The sequence below is a fragment of the Callithrix jacchus genome, chromosome 5 (genome assembly GCF_049354715.1).
Source record: "Callithrix jacchus isolate 240 chromosome 5, calJac240_pri, whole genome shotgun sequence".
NCBI classification, from domain to species: Eukaryota; Metazoa; Chordata; class Mammalia; order Primates; family Cebidae; genus Callithrix; species Callithrix jacchus.
Window position 1 is genome coordinate 165,286,405 of NC_133506.1, and position 26,161 is coordinate 165,312,565.

Sequence of the window (26,161 nt, forward strand, 5' to 3'; positions counted from 1 at the left end):
GAAAGGAAATCACTATGCAAAAGAGGTATCTGCACTCCCATGTTTATTACAGCACTATTCGCAATAGTCACGATATAGAATCATCCTAAGTGTTCATCAACAGATGAATGGATTAAAAAAAAAGGTGGTACATCTACACATGGAATATTATTCAGCCATAAAAAGAATAAAATCCTATCGTTTGCAGCAACATGGATGGAACTGGAGGTCATTATGTTAAGTGAAATAAGCTATGCACAGAAAGGCAAATATCACGTGTTCTCTCTGATATGGGGAGTGGAAAAAGTTGATCTTATAGAGGTAGAGAGTAGAATGGTGATTACCAGAGGCTAGAAAGGGGGATAAAGAGGGGTTGGTTAGTGGGTACACAAATATAGTTAGGTAGAAGGAACAAGTTCTAGTGTGTAGCAGCACAGCAGCGTGCCCAGAGCCAACAATAATTTAGTGTATATTTCAAAATAGAAGATGGATTTGAAATGTTCCCGACACAAAGAAATGATAAATGTTTGAGGCGATGGCTGTCCCAAATACCTGGATTTGATCATTACACATTGTATGCATGTATCAAAATATCACATGTGGGGAGGGAGGGAGGGAGGGAGAAAAGTAATCACATGTACCCCAGAAACATGTACAATTATTATGTATCCATTTTTAGAAATTAACAACAAAAAGCTGCACCAGTGTTTATCCACTAATATAAAATAAAACAGGGACTTGAAAAAAAAAACACTTCCTTCCTTTCATGGAAATGTTAAACGGCTTATCTGATGTCACATAAGGAGAGACAGAGTTAATTCTAGAACTGGGGTTCATCTAGAACTGAAGCCTTAACCCCTGCACTGTATTTGTAGATAGGGCCCTTAAAGAGGGGCTTAAGTTAACATGAGGCCCTTAGGCTGGGTGCTAACCCAGTCTGACTGGTGTCCTTGCAGGAAGAGATTAGGACGTACAGACCAGGACGAGACTGTATTGTTAATGGGAAAAACTTTAAAGGAAATAATCAGCCCCTAAATAGCCAGATATTAAAGCCGAGGAACACTTGTAATGCAAATACTTTCAGAACTCAGAGAAAAGAAATTCAAGTTTTAACAAGCACCACTGGACAATTAATCCCTCCCCTCACATTGAAAGATCCACGACTTTCCCCACAACATACCTTTAAAACATAAAGTGGATGCTTCTCATACGAGGATCCAATGTGGATTTTTTTAAGCATATCAGGATGCCTCTCAGTTATAAGTTCTATCCAAGAATAGATCTAGCAAAATGCAAACCAGAGGTTAGTCACGAAACAAGTTCAAAACATTCCCCTGACCAGAGGAAGGAGATTCCTGTAAAACTCTGTATGTGGAATGCATGAGGAGCTAAAGCACTAGGGCAGGGTGTTTCTTCTGCTGTTTAGGGAAATTCATAAAATTAAAGTTTTGATAAGTGTCAAGGTTTGGAGAAAGAGTGAAGGAGTGCTAAGAAACTTATAACAAGGCAAAAAAATTAAACTCTGGCCCCCAAAGTTATTTTTAAAGTGATCACATTGAGTTACTGCCCCTGTGTATGAAATTCTCATTACCATTCATTCAAAAGTTCACTTTTGTTTGGAACTTTTTAAAAAATGCACTTTTCAAGATGAAGGGAGCCCTGAGCACCATCTTTATGCGGGATAAATGGAAGCATCATTGTTTCCCACTAAAGACCTGCGCAAGCACAGTGAGATTGACAGAATGATGACAGGCAAAGATGGGGGTGATCTGGAGGAAAAACAGTCAAACCCAGTTCTCCCCCCAAGAAGTAGTTTGATTCTGGACCTCTCTCTTGGGTGGAAGTCCAGTTGTATTTGAGGTTTGTCAAGATAACAGGAAGGAAAAAGCAAAAAAAAAAAAAAAAATCTGACTTTAGGCGAGCACGCACTTCAAAGCAAGTGTTGAATTATTGTCTGGTTTGGGATTGCTGGGATTATACTGGGTTGTGTTTTAACGTGGACCGACTTTCCTGGGTCCATTCTTAAACTCTGATGCTTTCTGAATTGGAAACAGTGAACGCTTGACTTTATCTCTGGGAACTTTTCTAGAGGTGATTTCAAATAGCAATCCTAGCTGGTAAAATCTGGAGCACCATTTATCCTTGGGTTCTCTGAGATAGCATAACCAGCATGAGTGGAAGGTGTGGGTGGTTTTCCCGTGCTGAGAATTAAGGGCTCCTGGAAGGCCCACCTGCCATGAAGTACCAACCCTCTCAGTGTCTGGGGTGTCAGAAATGTAACCATCAGCAGTTTCCTCATTGAAACTCCATTTCCCGTGTTACTCCTCTAGGCATAAATACATCTGAGAAAGCTACCACAAAAAATTAATGTAGGCACTGATACTTCAGTAGATTTCCTCTAACGGGAGGATGTGTAATATGAAGGCCGTTTAACTCTATTCATTTCTCAAACTAAGCTGAGATAATAACATAACATCTTTTGAAGAACTCTTTTCTTTTGCCGTTTCTTCTAAGAAGTAATTTTTGGCCATTTGTTTCTGTCTCCCTACACCGGATTATTTGAGATCTCCTGGTGTGAGTCAATGACAAAATAACCTCTGCTGCCCACCAGGCATCTTGTAGGGAGGGCTGATGGAGAGACCACTGATCCAAGGGAGAGAAACACTTAGAGGAATGTTCTGAGAGCAAAATTGTTATGGTTCCTATGAACCACTTAGAAAATAATTGGGGTGGGAGTGGAGAGAGAAGTACAAGATATTTTCTAAAATGTCATAGTTAAGGACTAAACTTTGTACCCCTTTCTCCAGTTCATGTGTTGAATCCCTAACTCCCAGTAGGTTAGAAAGTGACTGCGTTTGGAGATAGGGCCTCTAAAGAGATGATCTAATCAACATGAGGCCCTTAGAGTGGGCACTAATCCAATCTGAATGGTGTCCTTATAGGAAGAGGGGATTAGAATATGCAGAGAGAGACACCAGGGATGCACCCGCACAAGGAAAAGGCCATATGAGGCTGGGCATGGTGGCTCACACCTGTAATCCCAGCACGTGGGGAGGCCAAGGTGGGCAGATCACTTGAGCTCAGGAGTTCAAGACCAGCCTGGCCAACATGGTGAAATCCTCTCTATTAAAAATACAAAAAATTACCTGGGCATGGTGGCATGTGCCTCTAGATTCCAGCTTCTTTGGAGGCTGAAGCAGGAGAATTGTTTGAACCCAGGAGGCAGACAGGTTGCCACTGCACTCCAGCCTGGGTGACAGACTGAGACTCTGTCTTAATAAACAATAAACAGGCCGGGCGCGGTGGCTCAAGCCTGTAATCCCAGCACTTTGGGAGGCCGAGGCGGGTGGATCACGAGGTCAACAGATCGAGACCATCTTGGTCAACATGGTGAAACCCCATCTCTACTAAAATTACAAAAAAATTAGCTGGGCACGGTGGTGCGTGCCTGTAATCCCAGCTGCTCGGGAGGCTGAGGCAGGAGAATTGCCTGAACCCAGGAGGCGGAGGTTGCGGTGAGCCGAGATCGCGCCATTGCACTCCAGCCTGGGTAACAAGAGCGAAACTCCGTCTCAAAAAATAAATAAATAAATAAACAATAAACAAAAAAACAAAAAACAAAACAAAAGGAAATGAAACTGTGAGATGGCAACTACACGCAAGCTGAGTAAAGAGGCCTCAGTAGAAACCAAACCTATTGACATCATGATCTTCTAGCCTCTAGAATCACGAGAAAATAAATTCTGTGATTTCAGCTACACAGTCTGTGGTATTTCATAGCCCTAGAAAACTAACAGAGCCACATGCTTATTTTTTCCTTCTGCGTCATTCCAACTTTTTCCTGAAGATATGGTAAGAAAACGACTTTTTTGAAGAAAATAATTAAAATATGATTTACAGACATTTTAAAATACTTCTGTTTATGGTATTCCTCTCTCCCCACCAAACTTACCACAGCAGTGACAGTTTCACCTGCTGTATTTTGCAAATCCCACCTGTGGAGGCTGCCTGCATCCAGTTTACCCATGCAGTCCTGCTGCTGGATGCTGGAGAGAGGGGGTCTAAGTTGTATAGATATAGGGGAGATTTTTTAAAAGGGGGTGCAATTGTAAGACCCCCTCAATCTGTCAGGCACACATTCTAGAAGCATACCGACTTCTGGCTTAGTTAACTGGGAAGGAACAGATGCTTTTAAAGACTGTATACATGAAATTGATTCTCATTACCTAAATCTTAGATGTCTTAAAAGTAGGATATGGTTTCTAGTACTTTCTCGGCACCTAATCAAAGATGACATCAATAGTTACATTAGGCAATATGGCAGCTCTTATAAAAGGGCATCCAGGTCTTTTTACTACTTGGAGAATACCATATAGAAAAGAAAGTCCTGCATGGAATTTATTCTTTCGACTAAGAAATATAGGGAAATGGCTTTTGATGGATTATGTGAAAGCTTGGTGAGGTCTCACCTGTACATCAACATCTTACTCAAGTTGCCTCTAGGAGTGGAGCCTGTAAGTACTAAGAGAAAAACATATCCAATTTCTTAAAGACTAAAACGCAGGCATTATTATTATTATTAGTTTAAATAGCTTCCTTCTAAGAGGAATAAAATACAATTAGTTATAGTGTATTAACTATAAGTGAATACATTCCTTTAATTAAGTGAGCTAACATGGCAATTAGTAATAGTAAAATTAGGGTAACGGTCCAAAGAGACATGATTAACCAGACTGGTAATTTTTCGGTGGCAGTTTTAATTAAAAGCCCCTATTCTTTAGTTTCTGTTGTTCCATAGCATGAAGTGTTACTCCCAACAGTTAGAGATACTCTTAGCTGCAGACAAACATCCTACAGTTTACCAAATATGATATAATCTTCCCAGGGAAGATATCTACCAAAAAAATGAATGACCATCCTGTAATTAACCTAAGTTAATTACATTACATTAACCTAAGTTAATTTTCTTTTTTTACTATCCTCCACCAATCATGATTCTTGGATATTCCCCTGGTTCCAATGGCAATGCTGATTAAATGAATTGTAGCTCTGAAGAGCTGTGTGATGGCTTACTTCATTTAGTGAGTGATACTGCTCATAGTACGATGAGGAGGCTCGAGGGCTGACCGTGTCGTTGGAAATCTGCTGTTGAATAAGGTCTTCCACATCTGCCAGCAAGACACTAGGTGATGAAACAGAGAGTGAGGCAGTTTCCAAGCAGAGGGTGGGCCTTCCCACATGGCCCATTGCAGGCACAGCATGAAGAAAAAATCAGTGAGAAACCTGATAAACATTTCATCAGGGTAAAAGCACGACATCTCACATTGTGATCAACTGATGGACAAACCCTGTCAGAAGAGCTTACGTGGGCACTAGAGAAAAAGTAGCTCCTAGGAGGCGTGTTTTTGGGACCTCCCGAAAAACTACCCTTTCCCACCATGACCAGCATTACTCAATGGTGATTCTTCAGTGTCTTTTATGTGAACATATGGATTAATGTACCTCTCTTCAATTCGGAATAACACCGTATTATACTGTTTTCAGTTAAAGAGGAAGAAGCAGCGGAAAAGCTTTTTCTCCCCCCTCCCCCGCCCCCACATTGACCTGCACCAGATGTTCTGCAGAACCAGAGAAATAGAACAGGAAAGGCATCTCATTCAGTTTCTCTTCAGAGAACCACGTTTGTTACCCAGGCAAATATTTTAACTGAATTAAGGCATTCTGTCACCTGAGATGGACAAGTTGAAAGTTAGCTGTCATACTAATAAAGGGTTCTTTACTTCTATTTAGGACAATAAATAAAAGCCACAGCATTGACATCAGAAAGATCTAAGCTCAGCCCCTAACTCTGCCATGTTCTTTCTGATTTACCCTGAGAAATTCCTTTGTAAGTAAGGATAATTTTTTCATCTATATCATGGGGATTGCATCTACTTCACAGGGTTAAGTAAAGATTAATTGATACATTGTCAATTAATAGAAAGGTTCAGCACAGTTCCTGGAAAATAGTACACACCTATAGTATGCTCTACAATACATTACTAATAATTAACATAGCATATTATCCAGAGGCCACCCATTGATACACAAAAAAGAGCCTGGTCTCAAGGAAGGGTTGGGGAGTGGAAATGGAGAGAAGATATTGGACAGGAAACTTCATGAGGACGAAGGCTAAACTCTGAGCAGAAATCGTGCCTGATACACTTTTTAAGAAAAGGAAATTATTTATAACCTACAGGGTTTGTGCTGTTTTTACACTTAATTTACAAAACTTGGAAACAGAGAAGTGAACAATTCCTCCGGGGTCATATAGGTGGTAAGCGGCAGTGCCAGACTCTAACCAGGGATCTCTGCAGAGTCCAACCACCTGTTACACTTTTTAAAAGCCAGACATTCAGAAACGGTCACTGTCTTTGTGAAGAAGAATTGGCAGAAGCTAAATCCCCTCCAGCAGCTGCTTTTTCAGAAATATCACAAAGCCTACCAAGGCAAATGGCAATTTTGCTTCCTGAGTCTGGGTACAGAGTCACCAGAGAAAAAGGAACTCTGAGAGGTTTACCAATCATGGAGTCTAACCTGCATTTTAGATAAGGGACCAAGGTCATACGGGGTTAAACCCCTTAGTGAAGATCACAGAGCTGGACCTTGGGCTCTATTACGAGTCCATGACGTGCGGTCAGAGATGTCTGTGCTGCCGTGGTTAATCCATTTTATTTTCCCAGGAAGCAGTTATGCCCTGCCCTAGCCAGACGCAGCTACTCATGTGTGTTGAGTGGTGCCTACCTGAATGGAATTCCGCTCTCATTTAAACGGGTGTTCACATTGTCGACATCAGATGCATTTACAAAAAAATGGACTTGTTTTTTCTTCTCAATAAGTTCAGCTGTTACCGGTTGCCAGAGAACAATCTACAGTTTAAGGGACAAAACTGATAAAATTAAAAATGAGTTGTTCACATCATTCTCATCTGTAGCTAGAGCCATGAACGTTGTATCTATAAGGAGCATGCAAAGGACACTCTCTGGCGCTGGTACACATCCACACACACGGTAATGTCAACACTTATTTTGCAGTAAGCTGCTAAAATTCCTTTCTATAACTCTAGTTGCCAAAAAAGGCCCTGGAACATACAACATAACCGATCAATATTTGATGAGACAGTGAATGAATGACAATATTCATGACTTAGTTATAAAATTGGATGTGTACATTAGATACTTGAAAGAGAAATGAAATTTTGTCTAGGAAGAAAGTTGATTAAACATTGATTTTATTTAATAAAAGTGTCATGTTCTTATAATTATCATCATGTCCTTGTTCCTTTGTTTGTTTGTTTGTTTTTGTTTTTTTGAGATGGAGTTTCGCTTTTGTTACCCAGGCTGGAGTGCAATGGTGCGATCTCGGCTCACTGCAACCTCCGCCTCCTGGGTTCAGGCAATTCTCCTGCCTCAGCCTCCCGAGTAGCTGGGATTACAGGCACGCGCCACCGTGCCCAGCTAAGTTTTTGTATTTTTAGTAGAGACGGGGTTTCACCCTGTTGACCAGGACGGTCTCGATTTCTCCACCTCGTGATCCACCCACCTCGGCCTCCCAAAGTGCTGGGATTACAGGCGTGAGCCACCGCGCCCAGCTGTCCTTGTTCCTTTTTTTAAAAAAAATCTCATTATGGACTTTGGGCGATGGCTTTCAGTAAGATTTACATTTTTTCTTAACATACTTTTTCAAAGCACTTTCATACTCATTTCCTCTGATAATTATAACATTTTGATATAAACTAGGCAGGTGTTATTATTTGCATTGTTCAGGTGAAGAATAAGGCTCATAGCTGACTTCTAAAATCATACACCTGGGAGTGACAGAACAAGAAGGAAAATTCTACATGTCAGTTGCTTCCTCAGTTTCCTCTTTACCATGATGTCGTGTCATGAATATGCACCACTCAGCTTTTCTGTTGAGAAAAGCACAGTTGAATGGTGTTCCCAGTGGCTGCCCTGGAAACCTACCAGAAGCTGAGACCATGTGGTCTCAGGGCTGCAGCCAGCCAGTAACTGAGCCCTGTGGAAGTGTTAAGGCAGGCCCATTCTTGCCAGACATGGGGCTCCCATAACAGGTGACCAGCTTAAGGACTCACCACTGAGACTGACCCAGCCCAGCCTTCCTTGGAACTGCCCTTCAGTCTGAGATTCTCCACACAAAATCCTCCTTTCCGCAGAGGTGCCAGAGCTACCTCCTGGTCTGATGATGCTCCCTGCCTTCTCCGGCTCCTACCTCTATCCTCCAACAGCATTCCCCACATCGCTTGCTCCCCTAGTCTGGTCTGGACCTCTGCTTCTCGGAAAACACTAACAAACAAGGAGCCGTTGATTTTGTACCATGATATCATTACGGGACCCCTGGGGTATCACTTCACCAGCAGAGACTTCTGTGGTCAGTGGTGCCTTTGCCTGAGTTCTGCTCAGGCCTGCTGAGCCCACTCAGCCTGGAAGGCTGCGCTCATCTCATGCTACTGGCTTGGATCCCACTTCTGCCAAGAGTGAGCAGAGTGGCAAGGGGTAGGAGTGAGCGAGCTTGGGGTCCAGCCACCGCACAGAGCCAGGCATGCTGGCTGTGGTAGGGCAGGCAGCTCCCGGGACCAGCATGGGCATCGGCTCCCTGCAAGGCTGTGGCTGGACCAGGTGTCTCGCAAGCAGCTCCCATGGCTAGCACCAGGGAACAGGGTGATGCCCACAAGTTTGGAGGCATCAGGAACCACAGAGCCCCAAAGAGGGTGTCATAGCCCTGGCTCAGGGACCTCAGGTCTGAGCTCCCCAAAAGGCTGCAGTTCTCTCCCTCTTGTGACCCACAATGTGGCAAGCATGGGGCGTGTTTTTTAGCCCTGTTCCTGTTACAATGCTTTCAGTTCCACCATTTGACACGTTCAGAGTTCTTGTCCTGCATGCAGAAACAATGAGGTATGTGGACAAATGGAGGGTGAGCAAGATGAAGAGGAGCTTTCCTGAGTGATAGAACAGCTCAGAGGAGACTCACAGTGGGTGGCTCCTCTCAGCAGCCAGGGTGTCCTGACAAATGTTCAGCTCCAGGCAGAGAGGAGACCCCGGAGTGGGCAGCTCCTCTCTAAAGCTGATCCTCCCCATGTCTCTCGAGTCTGGCTGAATCCAGGGGTTTTTATGGACTTAGGATGGGAGGAAGTATGCGCTGATTGGTTGATGGGTGGCCATGGGCGGGTGCAGAAAAGCACCATAAGCTCCCACTGCGATCCACAGGACTGGCACCTGAGCCCCCAGGCTTCAGGACTTCCAGGGCTTGAAGGTGAGGCTTCACCAGGGACCCACCCTTCTCTGCCTAGGAGCCCGTCTGCCTCCTACTGCTATATATGGCACCCAGGCTTTTTGAGCTGAGGGGCTCCTGCAGGCCAGTGCTGAGATGCCCTCAGCAACCCCCTCAGCTTCCCTTCTGTGCTCATCAGTATCCAAAGTCCAGAGGGGGCTAGGGCAGCAGGGGGCTGGCATGTCAGTGCTGCCCTGAGCATGTGCACAGCCAGCCGGGTTGTGACAGCACCTGGGTTCAGCCTCAACTTTTCTCCAAGATTGGAGTAAACACCAGGAACTGGGAGAGGCCAGATGACGGCAACAGGCACTTTTGAGCCTGTGCGGGAATGGGGGGCCTTCCCGCCCTAAGACTGCAGAGATGCCTGGGTCTGCAAACCCTGCTGAGCCACTGCAGCTGCACCCAGGAAGGCAGGGCTCCTGCCTGCTCCTGGCCCCTAAGAGCACAGGGACGCCCAAGTGTGCAGCTGCAGCTGCACCTAGGGAGCATGAGGCTCCTACCCTGCCATCTCAGAAGTGGGGGGGACTTTCACCTCTTCCTGGCTTCTGCTGCTCCGTGGAGCACACCGCCCTGGCCGTGCCTCCCCAACTGCAGCTGTTCTAGATGGGCTTCCACTGACATTCATATTCTGTAATTCTTGTCAGTTTTCTACATCTTAGACATTACATCAAGATGGGTCCCTCGGTGAGAATTTGAACTAATATGCCCTATGTTTTTGGTGCCTCCTTGGTTAAGAACCACTGTTTTATAAGTAAGGCTTTGCTTATAAATGTCATTTCCACTACTGTAGCATCTTTCTCAGTGCACACATTCAGTCCCAAAGTACTATTATAAAATTGGCAGGAAAGCCAATAGCACAAGTGGAGAAGTTTTGATTTGGGGAACCAACATAATCATGTGATTGTGAGAAAGGAGAGAAGGCTGTGAGAAGAGTCCATACTAGATACATATAAGCCAGACAGCAGCAAGAGGGAACTCAACACCCAGTGCTCATACAAAATGAAACCAATGCAAACATAAAGGGGGAAAAAGTTACCTCGTATGTTGTAGTAAGATTCTGTAGAACTTGAACTTGCCTAGAGGTTCTAGGAAGAGCAGATAGAACCTGGCCACTGGGGAAAAAAATAAAACAGGATTTTGATATGAAATAAAGAGTAACAATGGAACACATCATACTGGGAGGGGCTCTTAGGTAATTGCAAAAGGGACAAAATTTAAAATATGATTAAGATAGAGGATCTCACTACTGACTCAGTGTAAAAGAGAACATATACTCTCAGTCTTTCCGCTCCTAAGCAATTGCAAAATCAGCAGCTCTCTTGACTGGGGGCTGGTTTAGAGAGAACCTACTTCTCTCTTTACTATTGTGCATGTGTATGTGTGTGTTTTAATTTTAAAAATTAAGTATTTGATGCAGAAGGGAATTTTTGTGCTGATCCTAGGTTGTTATATAATAAAATGAATGCCTGTGAACCCATCACCCCGCTTAAAAAGTCCAGCTTCCTTGGCAGCCTGAAGATCTTTATGTGTTCTTCTCTGCCCCACTCTCTTACCATTAACTTTTAACTTTTGCTCATTCCCTTGTTTTTCTTTAGAGCATGGAGTTTTAAACACATGTATGTGTGGATTCTGAAACAATACCCTTAGATTTGCTTGATTCAACTTTATAAACAGAATTATATATATATATATTCTTCTAAATCTTGTTTTCTCTTCAGTCAATATTGTACTCTCAAGATTATCATTTGTGTTGAAGTATCTAGCCATAGTTCCCAGGTGAAAGCATTTTCCTACAAGTGGAATTACCACTTCATGGGCTATGCACAGTTTTAATTTCATAGGATAGTGTCATATCCGTCCTCAAGCTTATATTATCGGTAGCGGCGAAAAAGATTTCCTATTTTCCTTCCTCCTTGCCAACACCAGATGTCTCTGACTTTTTAACTTTTCCAACCAAATTGTTATTAAGTGAAATCTTCTTGTGATTTTAATTTTCACTTTCTGACTTGCTAATGAAGTGGAGTTGTTTATATTTGGTTATCGGCCATTCGTATTTCTGCTTATGAGTAATGTTTATTCAGATCACTTGTCCGTTTTTTCTAATACACTTGTATTTTTGTAATAGTTCATTTGTATAATTTCTTTCCATATTTTAAATACTAATATCTTGTCAGTCATATGTATTGCAAATATTTTCTAGTAGTTTATAACTTGTCTTTTCTCTTTCCTGATGATGTGCTTTTTGGAAATCATTTCCTTCCAGGTGTGGGTTAAGATGTCTTTCTAAATATCTGGGATATAAAAATACCCTCATATATTTCTTCTGTCTTTCTTATTTACATATTTAATTCAATTAAAAATTATTTGGCAATGTAAAGAAGAAATAGACTTCTTTTCTTCTCAGCATCATTTATTATTATGATGTTTTACATCATCAGTATTTTCCCCAGGGATCCACTGTGTCAATTTTGTCATATATCAAGTTTCCATGCCGTTTGGCAGAGAAAATACTGGTTCATCATACTGATGCCTCTTCCTGGGCACACAGAAAAACTACATTACCCAGTCTTCTGTGTGGCTGCATTGAGACCTGGTGCCTGAGCTTTTGCCAATGGGAATGTGAGGGAGTGTTGTAGGTGCTTAAGAGTAAGTGTGTCTTCTCAAAAAACCAGCTCTTGGATTCATTGATTTTTTGAAGGTTTTTTTCTGTCTCTTCTTCTTCAAGTCTGCTCTGCTCTTAGTTATTTATTGTCTTCTGCTAGCTTTTGAAGTTGTTTGACCTTGCTCCTCCAGTTCTTTTAATCATGACGTTAGGGTGTCGATTTTAGATCTTTACTCGTTTCTTCTGTGGGCATTTAGTGCTATAAATTTCCCTCTAAACACTGCTTTAGATGTGTCCCAGAGATTCTGGTACATTGTGTCTTCATTCTCACTGGTTTCAAAGAACATCTTTATTTCTGCCATTTCATTATTTATTCAGTAGTCATTCAGGAGCAGGTTGTTCAGTTTCCATGTTATTTGTGTAGTATTGAGTAAGTTTCTTAATCCTGAGTTCTAATTTGATTGTATTGTGGTCTGAGAGACGGCTATGATTTCTGTTCTTTTGCATTTGTTGAGGAGTGTTTTACTTCCAATTATGTGGTCAATTTTAGAATAAGTGCAACGTGGTGCTGAGAGGAATGTATATTCTTTTGATTTGGGGTGGAGAGTTCCGTAGATGGTCCAGATCTGAGTTCAAGTCCTAAATATCCTTGTTAATTTTCTGTCTCATTGATCTATCTAATATTGACAGTGAGGTGTTAAAGTCTCCCATTATTATTGTGTGGGAGTCTAAGTTTCTTTGCAGGTTATTAAGAACTTGCTTTATGTATCTGGGTGCTCCTGTATTGGGTGCATAAATATTTAAGATAGTCAGCTCTTCTGGCTGCATTGATACCTTTACTATTATGTAATGCCCTTCTTTGTCTCTTTTGCTCTTTATTGTTTTAAAGTCTGTTTTATCAGAGACTAGGATTGTGGCCCCTGCTTTTTTTTTTCTTTCCATTTGATTGGTAAATCTCCTCCATCCCTTTATTTTGAGCATATGTGTGTCTTTGCATGTGAGGTGGGTCTCCTGGATACAGCACACTGATGAGTCTTGACTCTTTATCCAATTTGCCTGTCTATGTCTTTTGATTGGGGCGTTTAATCCATTTACATTTAAGGTTGATATTGTTGTATGTGATCCTCCCATTTTGATGCTAGCTGGTTGTTTTGCCTGTTAATTGATGCAGTTTCTTCATAGTGTCAAGGGTCTTTACAATTTGTTATGTTTTTGCAGTGGCTGGTACTGGTCATTCCTTTCCCTGTTTAGTGCTTCCTTCAGGAGCTCTTGTAAGGCAGACCTGGTGGGAACAAAATCTCTCAGCATTTGCTTGTCTATAAAGGATTTTATTTCTCCTTCACTTATGAAGCTTAGTTTGGTTGGATATGAAATTCTGGGTTGAAAATTCTTTTCTTTAAGGATGTTGAATATTGGCCCCCACTCTCTTCTGGCTTGTAGGGTTTCTGCTGAGAAATCTGCTGTGAGTCTGATGGGCTTCCCTTTGCAGATAACCTGACCTGTCTCTCTGGCTGCCCTTAGCATTTTGCCTTCATTTCAACCCTGGTGAAAAGATCAACAAAATAGATAGACCACTAGCCAGGCTAACAAAAGAGAAAAGAGAGAAGAATCAAATAGATGCAATAAAAAATGATAAAGGGGATATCACCACCAATCCCACAGAAATACAAACCACCGTCAGAGAATACTATAAATACCTCTATGCAAATAAACCAGTAAATCTAGAAGAAATGTATAAATTCCTGGACACATACACCCTCCCAAGACTAAACCAAGAAGAAGGCAAACCCCTGAATAGACCAATAACAAGATCTGAAATTGAGGAAGGAATTAATAGCCTACCAACCAAAAATAGTCCAGAACCAGATGAGTTCACAGCTGAATTATACCAGAGGTGCAAAGAGGACCTAGTACCATTCCTTCTGAAACTATTCCAAACAATACAAAAAGAGAGAATCCTCCCTAACTCACTTTATGAAAACAGCATCATCCTGATGCCAAAACCTGGCAGAGACACAGCTAAAAAAGAAAATTTCAGGCCAATATCCATAATGAACATTGATGCGAAAACCCTCAATAAAATACTGGCAAACCAAATCCAACAGCACATCAAAAAGCTTATTCATCACCATCGAGTCGGCTTAATTCCTGGGATACAAGACTGGTTCAGCATATGCAAATCTATAAACATAATCCATGACATAAACAGAACCAAAGACAAAAACCACATGATTATCTCAGAAGATACAGAGAAGGCCTTTGACAAAATTCAACGGCCCTTGTTAAAGGGCTAGAGAAGGTCTTGAATGCATGCTGAGAAATTTGGACTTCATCTTGTAGGCAATTATGAGTTAGAAAGGAAACATTTGAGTTATGATTTATAAGGATAACTGTATTTGTTTTTTTGTTTTTGAGATAAAGTCTTGCTCTGTCGCGCAGGCTGGAGTGCAGTGGCGTAATCTCAGCTCACTGCAACCTCTGCCTCCCCAGTTCAAGCAATTTTCCTGCTTTAGCCTCCCAAGTAGCTGGGATTACAGGTGTGCACCACCAGGCCATTAATTTTTGTATTTTTACTAGACGGAGTTTCACCGTGTGACCCAGGTTGGTCTTGAATTCCTGACAGGCAATCTATCCACCTCAGCCTCCCAAAATGCTGAGATTACAGGTGAGAACCACTGTGTCTGGCAAGAATAACTTTAACAAGGGGGAAGGTGGTTTTATTTTGGAAATCCTAAGTAAACGATTCTGAATTCTGGCAATAGGCCTATGGAGACTTCATTATCAGAAGAGAAAAAGTAACTCATAGAAACCATAGATTGACAAATTTTATGTCAATCTCTGATACAACTTTAACATAAACTATTAAACCAGTGATGAAAGACATGTATTCAAGGATATTTATTATGGCATTATTCAGAGTACCAAAACCCCAAAACCATGTGAATTCTTAGCAGTAGCAGGATTGTTGAACGTTGGTGGTGTCTCCACATTCTGGAATGCTTTTCAGTCATTATAAAAAATGAGTTTGATTTATAACAGTTAACTTGGGAGCTTTACATGACATATTAAGGGAGGGGGCAAGATGTGGAGAACTTTATGAAATATAATCTTATTTTTGGAAAAAATAAGTTGGAAAGATGAAAAATCGTATGCGTTAAAAGCAGGAGAGTCATACATAAATAAGCAATACATTGTTAGCAGTGATTTGGAGGGTGGAAAATGGCAATTGAAGGATTGGGTAAGTGGTGGGGGAGAAACAAATGACATTCTTTTTATTTATTTATTTATTTATTTTTTGCCAATCAGTTTGAGCTTATGAGGTTGCTCAGGTTAGCCTTGAACTGATGACCTCGCCTTCACAAGCGCCATGACCTCCGGCAGGAGCCACTTTGGACCCCGACATTCTTTTTAAAAGAAAGGTTTCTCTAGTGCCAGTAACAGACAGGACATTCAACTAATGCACAATTACACACAGGGATGTATAACTGCATAGAGAACATATGAAAGGATGATCTCCAAAATGTGTATATTTTCCCAGAATGGTGAAATTTCAATGTTTCACCTAATTTTTCCTAATTTTAAATTCTTCCTAATTTTATGCTTTTCTGTATGATTTACTTTTTAAACCCAAAATAACTCTTATTCTTGTATTTATTCAAGAAAATAAAATTTAAAGAGAAAGCTCCTTTGACTGTGAAAAAGTCCCTACCAAGCTTCTCAGTGATGCTGGTAACCCTCTCATCTCACCAGCCCATTCCTTACTGTCTTTATAAACAGAACGGGCCCTGAGAGGAGCATGGTCACCCAGCGGGGTTCCTAGCCTTCCATAGCATTTTTATTCCAGTGTGCTCCATCTCTTTTTTCACCATCTGCCACGTTTGCTCTGACATTTCTAGTCCACTTGGGGCAGGCCATGCTTTCTCCAAGCTTCCGAAAACCATCCTAGCAGCATGTTTGCACCACCTCCCAAGGAACTAACTAGAACTTTAAATTCTGTAGCATGGGTGGGTGCACCTCCTTTGGGGTATAGTCCCTTTCCTCTGTTAACATGCCCAGCTCTTCCAAAGCCAGCTTATGTTGTGACTACCCTAGTTATTGGCTTGGAGGCCAGGAGGGGAGGTGGGAATAGATCTTGAGGGCTAGCTATAGGACATGCCATTACAGAACTGAGCTCTGATAGAAGTGGGGATGCTAAGATCCCCATAAAGAGAAGCCAGGCGGGAGGGTTAACTACCAGTAACAAGTTGGGCAAATTATTACAATGAGCAGTAAGGTCAGAGTGGAAGCTAGAGAATCATGACCCTCAGAAAACTGTGGAGTTGGTTAAGAGAACACAAAGTTCTTAGGGGCAAGATAGAGAAGCAGACAACAAAAGGATTGCTCAATCTTTACAATAGAAATAGATCAAGGATGGATAATGAGAGAGGCTGAGGACAGCTATCCCAGTCCAAAATCATAATCCATTGCCCTTTTCCAGATCTGAGCTGTTCTTAGACCCAGAATTTCTTGCCTGAAGGAGTCAGGTCCCCACAAGGAAAGCCCCTACAACAGTACTAAAAAAAGAATCTATAAAGATCATGACTGTCCCAAAGAGACCTGTGGAAATTTCCTCAGGTAAGTCTGCACACTGGGGAAAGTGTGATACTGAAACATTTTCAGGTCTGTTGGATGCAAGGTCAATATCCAAGTTGATTTTGAAACCTGGGAATCTGGAGTCCTAGCCTAAGTCTAGCGCATAGTGGGTGCACCATGTCAATGGATTCCCCCATGATTATTTTCCTGGTTCCCAAATGTATAACTGACACGAACATACTAGGTAGTTGGCAGAACCTCCACATTGTTCCTTTGAGTGTAAGAGAAAAGCTATCACAGTGGGAAAAGCCAAAAGGAAACCTCTGAAATTGCCCAACATCCCAGCCAAGATACCAAGATGTAAAAAACAAAATTCATCTTTTGGGGGAAATGGCACGTATCAGTACGGCCCTTAAAGACCTAAAAGATGCAGGGATGGCAGATCCCATCAAATCCGTATTTAATTTCCCATCTGGATCCCACAAAAACCAGATGGATCCTGGAAAACAGCAGCGAACAATCAAACTCAGTCAAGCAAGAATCAGCTGCAGCCACAGTGCTTGACGTGGCGTCTTTGCCGGGCTAGAGTCTCAGGCATGTAGCATTCAGCTAATGCGCTGGATACGCTGGTCAGAAAAGGCATCAGAACAGTTAACACTCACCTGGGACAGACACCAGGGTATATTTACAGTCTGGCCTCAGCTTTAATTAACTTTCTCACTCTCCAGCTGCAAGATGTGTACCTGATAGAAGCCCCCAACTCCCGTGCTCTGAAATCTGCCCCTGTGTTAGTGCTAACACCACATTTCCCACTGGCTGCCTGTGGCTAATAACTGAGTGTGGTGGGGATGCTAAGGAACCCTCTTTCTACAAAACTGGAAACTCTTCTGATGCATGACTTTGGCTAAAGGACTGGTTTTCTTTTTTTAGACAAGTTTCACTCTTATCACCCAGGCTGGAGTGCAATGGCATGATCTCAGCTCACTGCAACCTCTGCCTCCTGGGTTCAAGCTATTTTCCTGCCTCAGCCTCCAGAGTAGCTGAGATTACAGGTGCTCACCACCACGCCTGGCTAATTTTTGTATTTTTACTAGAAACAGAGTTTCACCATGTTGGTCAGACTTGCCTGGAACTCCTGACCTCAGGTGATCCACCCATCTTGGCCTCTCAAAGTGCTGGGATTTCAGGCGTGAGCCACCGCGCCCGGCCAGGACTCTTTATTGCCTTTGCCAAAACTTTCTTAGAACTGCACTAGGACCTGAGATGTTCCCTACCCCCTTCCTTCCTTTCCTCCCTCCTCCACAGGGGTTAGGCTTGCATTGCAGTCTTGTGGTTCTCCCAGCCTCTGCCAGCCCTGTCCCCATTTCTTGTGCCTGAGCATTTTCCCCAACACACGTCTTGCAGCTAATCTCATCTTGGTGTCTGCTTCTCAGAGGACCGTAACTGACACAAGTAGGAAGAGGAAGTCTGATACGTGGATGGTCAAGCTGATAGCGCATGGGTCCAAGAGAAAAATGAAGTGGGCTGGGTGTGTGGCTCACATCTGTAATCCCAGTACTTTGGGAAGCTGAGGCGGGTGGGTCACCTGAAGTCAGGAACTTGAGACCAGCCTGGCTAACATGGTGAAACCTCATCTCTACTAAAAATACAGAAAATTAGCTAAGCATAGTGGCAGGCGCCTGTAATCCCGGCTACTCGGGAGGCTAAGGCAGGAGAATCGCTTGAACCTGGGAGGCAGAGGTTGCAGTGAGCTGAGATCACACCCCTGCCCTCCAGCTTGGATGACAGAGGGAGACTCTGTCTCAAGAAAAAAAAAGTGAAGTGAGGCTGCACTATGGACTCCCTCAGGGGTGAGTGAAAGAGAGCAGTGAGGGAAATCTTCCCAAGTAGGCAGAGCTTCAGTGCAGCCTCTCATCATATACCTTGTGTGGAAAAGGTGATTTCCAATGTTAGACTACGCAGGAATTCATGGATAGTGGCAAGTGACATGACTGGAAAAGCCCTCAAGAACCTGGAAGAAGAAACATTGACAGGGTGGAGACAGAGATTGGAGAAAGGGGGATGAGGATGGAACTATGGGCAGAAAGTGTGAAGATCTTCATACCACGTATTAACACCTAACCAGGCACACCCACAACAGAACAGACATTAATTGCACAAACAAGATGACTCAGCCAGTTGATGTCAGTCAGCCTGTGTCGACAGCCATTCCAATGCTGGCAAAAAGGGCCCATGAACAGAACAGCCTGATGGCAGAGATGAAGTGTGCATGGATCCAGCAGCCTGGGCTCCTCTCATCAAGGCTGATGAGGCCACCGCTGCTGTCCCAGGTCTAATTGGCTGGCGGCAGAGACCAAAGTTGAGCCCCTGAATCAGCACCATCCCTCAAGGAAACCAGCCAATCACTTGGCGGCACGTTGACTGCGTCTGTCCTCTTCCACTCTGGCTATAGGTTTGTCTGTCCCACCTGCAGGGCCTCCATACAAGGGCTTACAGAGTGTTCGACCCACTGATACAAGATCTCGCATAACATCCTATCAGATCATGGGCTCCACTTTACGAGGAGGGAGTTGCAGAAATGGGTCCATTACCATGGAATCCACCTGGCCTCTCACCTACTACAATACCTAGTTGCTTCTAGCCTGATACTGCAATAAAAATGGTTTGTTGAAGGATCCATTGAGGTGCTAACTTGAAAGGCAACATCCTCCCATGTACACTTTAAATCAATACTCATATGGTGCCGTGTCCCTGTTAGGTAGCAGAGATGGTTCCGGGAGCCACGTTGGAGTGTCTCCACTTACCATCACTCCAAGTAACCCACCTGGAGAACTAGTACTTTAAATCTAAAAATGTGGACCCTGTACCTTTAAAAGTTCTGGTTTCTAGCGAGCATAGGAAGAGTTCCTTTAAACTGAAATCTGCTGTTGCTGCCCAGGCAGTTCAGTTTCCTCAGGCTGCTCGATTATCAGGAAGGACAGGAGTTACCGTTCGGGAGGGGTAATTGACTCCAGTAATCAGAAGGACCTTGAGGGCTGCACCTACATACGGAATGTGGGGGGGAAGAATGTGTCAGGCATCGATCTTAGGCATTCCGTAACCTTCCTTTGTCCAAATTTGACGTACACAGACAATTGCAGCAGCCTTGGCCTAAGAGGGCCCAGTGACTAAGACTCAGATCCTTGAGGGCTGAAGGTCTGGGTTGTCTCACCAGGTAAACCACCTAGATTAGAACAGGTGCTAGCAAAGGGAGAGGGGAAAACAGCATGGGTAGGGGAGAAGAGGAAGGACAAGTATTGGTTACAGCCTCAAGACTAGCTATAGCTGTGAAGGGTGTAGTTTATTTCACTGACGTCCCTCCTGTTTGTTTCCTTGAGGAAGAGAGACCAAAGCAGAATCCCAGAAGAGTTGGTCTCAAAGTTTATTTTATGAAGAAAATTGATCTCAGTGACGCAGAGTTGGACTGTAGTAGTATCCCATGTTTTGCGGCCTAGGTCTCCATCCAGGGATGAACTCTCATTTCCTCAGCTTCTGGGAGGGCTGGCAGCTGGCATTCTCAGCTGAGCCTCTTGCTAGGACTTGCCGGTGCCTGAAGACAGCTGCGTTGCCCAGCACGGTGCCTCCTCCCAGGTACAATCCACACCCAGTGACTAATAAACAGGGGTCACAAAGCCACGCCTGCTTGCCTTAGTTTAGGACAACTTTACCAGGCCAATCCAGCCTCGAGGCTCCCTGTAGGAACAGTTGAGGCCATAGTTGTGACTGCATCTCAGTTCAGTTTCTCCTCTGCCCACGTCTCCTTCCTTCGTTCCTCCACAGATGTTGATCCTGAGACTATTTTCCAGCAAACTTCCTCCACGCAAGTCTTCATCTCAGAGTCTGTTTCCTGGAAAAACTAACCTGCAACCGATACCAACGCCTATTCTGTGAGATGAAACACTCAAAGTGCACTGCGAGTGGTATAAATATTCTGCTGCCCGAATGCAAAGGCAGATACCATTTTTGGCTTAGGTAGTCAGAGAATGGAGACATTCTGAGCTGGACTTCTGAGACAGTAAGATTCGCTAGGTGAAGGGGGAATGAGATGGCGTATGACTAACATGGGCAGAATTCTGCTAAATGAATTGGAGATGAAACGTTTTAAGTGCACGTGCACAAGTAGAAAAGTAAAATCAGAGCCAAGGAAGGGGAGGTGAGCCAAGTGGGCAGAAATATGGGGCCTGTGTAGAGATGTGCCAGGAAATAAAGCCAGGATGGAGGGCAAGGCAGGGCCTGAATGTAAAGGACATTAAATGCTAGGGTCAAGATTGTGACCGATACTTACAAGTTGGCTGAACATGATTTGGGGAGTTTTTTTTTGTTTTGTTTTTTTTGAGACGGAGTTTCGCTCTTGTTACCCAGGCTGGAGTGCAATGGCACGATCTCAGCTCACCACAACCTCCGCCTCCTGGGTTCAGGCAATTCTCCTGCCTCAGCCTCCTGAGTAGCTGGGATTACAGGCACACGCCACCATGCCCAGCTAATTTTTGGTATTTTTTTTTTTAGTAGAGACGGGGTTTCACCATGTTGACCAGGATGGTCTTGATCTCTTGACCTCGTGATCCACCCGCCTCAGCCTCCCAAAGTGCTGGGATTACAGGCGTGAGCCACCGCGCCCAGCGATTTGGGGAGTTTTAACAAAAGAAGTGGCACCATTTCTCAGGAAATGAGAGTTCATTCCTGGATGGAGACCTAAGCCACAAAACATGGGATACCACTACAGTCCAACTCTTTGCGTCACTGAGATCAATTTTCTTCATAAAATAAACTTTGAGACCAACTCTTCTGGGATTCTGCTTTGGTCTCTCTTCCTAAAGGAAACAAACAGGAGGGACATCAGTGAAATAAACTACAAAGAAAGCTTCCTTTTCATGTAAAGTATAGAGAAGTAGAGGTTCGTATCATTAAATCACTATAATTTCAGTGTGAACTTCCTAACAATTTGGGCTAACAATGAGATAGGACATCCTATTAAGCGATGAGCTCTCCATTATCTAAACAGAAGCTGATTTCAAGTCCATGCAGAGGACGTCTTGAGTTGACTAGAAGATAAGATGTTTGTGGGGACTTTTCTTTTTTTTTGCTGATATTTACTATCTTGGACATTGTGTTAAGTGCTTTACAGGTATTCTTATTTAATATTCACAAGGCAATATGGTAGAGAACCTATTATGTTGAAAATAGTGGGCTGGGCATGGTGGCTCACACCTGTAATCCCAGCACTTTGGGAGGCTGAGGTGGGTGGATCATCTGAAGCCAGGAGTTCAGGACCAGCCTGGCCAACATGGTAAAACCCCATCTCTACTAAAAATACAAAAATTATCCTGGAGTAATAGCTAATGCCTATAGTCCCAGCTGCTCGGGAGGCTGAAGCATGAGAATTGCTTGAACCCGGGAGGCAGAGGTTACAGTGAGCTGAGATCATGCCCCTAGATTCCAACCTGGCAACAGAGTGTGACTAGGTCTGAAAAAAAAAGGGAAGAAAATAACGAACAAAAAATGCTGAGTGAACAGTATTAAAATTTTTAAAAGCCTAATGTATTAAAGGAGGAGAAAAGTACAACAGTGAGTGAACAAGCACAGAAAGAAAGAAAAAATAGGAAGGTAAAAAGGTGTGTTATCCAAATAGGCTTCTTTCTTAAGGAGAAAGAACTAAAGAAATACAAAAAATAAGTTAGGAAATATTGAGGAGCAAAATTGTGAAGTTAAAAATTCACCATAAAATATATTGATATGTCCAAGTTCAACTTGTGGTGAATGGACTCATACGGAGCTGGAGCCAAGTGCCAACACAGCAGAATTAACAGTGTGAGGGTCGCTCAGATCACTCTGCTTTTGGACACTGGCTTTAGGATGCTGCTTCCCCTAACTTGCTTGTAGACAGGCTACAATAAAAAGCTGTCAGCGTGGAAAGAGGGAGCGGATTTGTGAATTTTTCTTTTTATGGAGCAAGTTGTTATGGTTCTTTAAGTCACTACTCTCCCAAGGGATGAAGTTTTGGGGTGCACTCCCTTCCCCTCAACCTAGCAGGGAGAATTCCAGGAGATAACAAGAGAAGTTGATGTTTGCTCAAATTTAGACGCAATCACTGGTGCCTGGCTTCTCCCGAGAACGCTAAACCTGCCTCTAGTTGGCTAGATGGTAGTCAGTAAAATGAAATGACACAGTTCATGTTAGATGCTGTCCAGTAGGGCCACCTAAAGGGATGGAAGGTTCTCAGCAGCAGGAGCCCAGAGGCATGAAGGATGGAGTCTCAGGTGAATACCTAGGCAAGCATCTGTCCTGGTCCAGAGACTTTCCGGGAAAGATGACTCACACAAGTCTAAGAAGTTAGAATTCCAGAAAAAGACTTACAAGAAAAAGAGTGAGGAGTGTGTGTGGAAGAGGTGAGGCAGTTGTGTTCCTATAAATAATGTTAGATTAAACTAAATTTGTTTGAGGATGCCTCCCAATGTGCGTCTCTACATCACAAACTGCAACCTAACTCAGGAGTTTTGTTTTTATTTTTGTACTAATGAGGTGTCTCAGCCAATTACAGCAGCCAAGCTACAGCCAATCCCGGGTGGCCAACTGATCAGCCCATCCCCAGTAAGACAGCTGCTCACCTGTGACTATCAAGCTGCTTCTGGACCTCGTTTCCACTTTCTGTCTGTAAATGCCGCCTGCCCGCCTTGCCGAGCAGAACTCTACGAACTTCCATTTTTGAGGGCTGCTTGATTAGCAAATTGCTTTTGTTCAATTAAACTTTGCTAAATTTAATTTATCTAAAGTTTTTCTCTTAAGAACAAAGGCTGAGATATTCGAACAATCCCTTGTTTGGAGCTGACATTCTAATTTATGAATTGGGGCTATTTGTATTTTTAACAGGGCCCAAGGACTGTTACTTAAGGGAAAGCTAAAAAGCCTCGACATTTTCTAACTTTCCACGCAAGAGCCGTGATAGACAACCCCACTACGCAGAGTGTCCCTGGGCCACGGGAGACAAAAACTAAAGCTGGGCTCTGATCGCATCTCGGAATGATAGTTGTAACACTTACACAATACCCGCCCGAGAAAGAACAGCCTTGCACCAAAAATAGAATGAGAAGTACAAGCACAAATGAAGTCACAGGTCACTTTACACAGAAAGTAGAGGGAGACTCAAAGGGGACGAGCAAATTGCCCAAGGCCGCATGGGTGATAAGTAGCAGATCCGGAGCTTTTCATAGCCATGCCACACTTCCTCTGCTCCTTCCCTTCTGAGAAGGTGATTATGCTCATTGGGGTGTATCTCCTACTACGGTTTACAGGAGGGGGTTCGCCTTGTCATCATTCTGAAGGATTATTTTGCATTTAAAAAGCTGGCAAGATATCTCTGAAGATGAAACATAGCCCAAGGCTTGATTCTGTTTTACGCATTACAGTGTTTGAAGGCCACTGGTGACCTGTTCTTTGAGATGAAAACAATACATCAGTAGGAGCTGAGAGAAAGAGAATAAACTGCTCTCCAGGTACCCAGATGGTGCGTGAAGTCAACAGCAGGAATTCTTCCTGTGCTCTATGAATAATTCAGAAGCCCTTTATCCTCAACCCTCTCCACTCTCCAATTCCTAGTCTTCCTTTCTTCCTACCTTCTCTTACTTCCTCCTTGCAAATGGCCTGGCCTGGCAGGCTGCATTTAGGTAATCGTTACACAATACAGTTAATGACTCTGTTTACAAGATTCTCGCTAACATTTTACTTTTACCCTTTGCAGTGTTTGGCTTTTAAAAGCAAATGAATATGGAGTCATGATTTTCTGGCTGCCTCTCCCTTTGGAATACGATATTTATGCCTTTAAAACTTGTTGCTGCTGTTCCAGGGCATTTCACGGATGAGATTTATCAAAGTGAACCTCGAATCAGCCACTAAGAGGCTGCATGAATAAAAACTGCTACTAGGAAAATGGTCATGACCAGAGCACAAACAGAAACAGAGCTTTAGGAAAAAGCCAGATGGTTAGCTTTCTTTTAAAGAAGGGTTTATATTCTCACCCTCAGCAATAATTTATCAAAGTCTGTCGCTCTGAATGAAATTAGATTTCCTTTTTAGCTTCAGGAATAGGCCATTCCTGGAAAAGCAGAGCTTGGAAACATTTGATTAAAAAAAAAAATTTATTTTTACTCACAGAAAGAATAATTTGCAATGTTATTTCTAGTGAAGGGATGGGAACCGGGATGCAGATATGCGTCTGTCTACAATACTGAGATCCTCCTACCTCCCTCCCCTACAAAGAAACTCTCGCAGTATACAGAACTGCTCAGTATTTTTAATGGGATACTCTGGTTAAAATACAGTCACATTCTCCTTCTTTCTTCAAGTATAAGTATCAGTCAGATTTCAGAGTATAAACTGAAGTCACAAATGGTAAGAAAACCCACCCATGAAGACATTTTCTCACTATTGTATTTTTGCCTATTTCTTTTATTTGCATTATATTTAGTGTCACTAAGCTGCCGTGCACATACTCATTTGAAGAGGTGTGCTAAAAGCTTGTGGTGTGTATTGCTAATGATCATCCTATCCAGGACTTGGTGTCACTCAGTGATCAAGATGGCGGTGTGCAGTGGGCCCACCTGCCCACCAGCCTCTGCCATAGCCAGCTGAGGGTGCTTGTGCTGGTCTGATGCTGAGGCCGGGATTAGACTGAGGCTGGACCTCCAATCCCAAACCTCTCTTCCAAGCTACATTCCAAACCAACTGTTGCCTCCAACTCCTTGTGACTAAATCTGACTTCCCTTCAAACTGGCTATTTCCAGATTTTTTAGAAGCAAGCTGTGCATCACACAGTGTTGAAATGAGGCTAACGCGAGTTTGACTCCAAGCTCTACACTTACTGTTTGATCTTAGGAAAATGATGCATTCTTCCCGAGACCCAGTTTCCTCCTTTGTAAAATGTCAGTAAAGGTTCCTAGAGTGTAGAATTTTATACATTTAGAGAGAGAGCATTTCTGAGTGACTAGCCCAGTGCCTGGCACAAACACAGGCACTAAATAAGCAGAGGCTTCCTCCTTTTCTCCTCACTGCCACTATCACTGCCACTATACCGTAACCAGGTTGGACGTGTTGATACCAGTTTTTCTCCTCTCTTTTCCCTGAATTGAAGCCAGTCATCAAGTTATGGAATATTAGAACTAGCACAAACCTTAGAAATCCTGACCATCCGATTCATTGATAAAATACAGAGAGACGTAAGTAACTGATCATTGCAGCAATTTTGACACCCGTGTCAATGAAATAACAACCATTATTTTATGATAGAATTTGTGACTCGACATCCAACAATCATATCGAACGAAAGAAGATCAATCAACTATGATTAGTTCAGTGATCATGTACAAACACAGCTTCGGGCTCACAAGTCAAGATCTATTTTCTGAACTGTTGTTCGATGGTTATTGATGACTATGAACTTTTTTTTTTTTTTTTGTAGAATGTTCCGTGTCCCTGGTATAATCCTTTGCCCTGTGTCTCTTCTTTCTTTTTTTTTTTTGAGACGGAGTTTTGCTCTTGTTACCCAGGCTGGAGTGCAATGGCGTGATCTCAGCTCACCGCAACCTCCGCCTCCTGGGTTCAGGCAATTCTCCTGCCTCAGCCTCCCGGGTAGCTGGGACTACAGGCACG

At 43.1% G+C, this 26,161-nt stretch overlaps 1 protein-coding gene across 1 annotated transcript in view; it reads right to left on the minus strand.

Annotated features, from left to right (window-relative positions):
- Positions 1-26,161, minus strand: part of CPB2 (carboxypeptidase B2) — a 62,618-nt gene that overhangs the window by 34,811 nt on the left and 1,646 nt on the right. The window contains exons 2-5 of the mRNA XM_002742691.7: positions 10,343-10,418; positions 6,763-6,887; positions 5,053-5,161; positions 1,160-1,261 (exon numbers count right to left, since the gene is read on the minus strand). Of these exons, the coding sequence (XP_002742737.2) occupies positions 1,160-1,261; positions 5,053-5,161; positions 6,763-6,887; positions 10,343-10,418 (412 nt within the window). The remainder of the gene's footprint in view (positions 1-1,159; positions 1,262-5,052; positions 5,162-6,762; positions 6,888-10,342; positions 10,419-26,161) is intronic.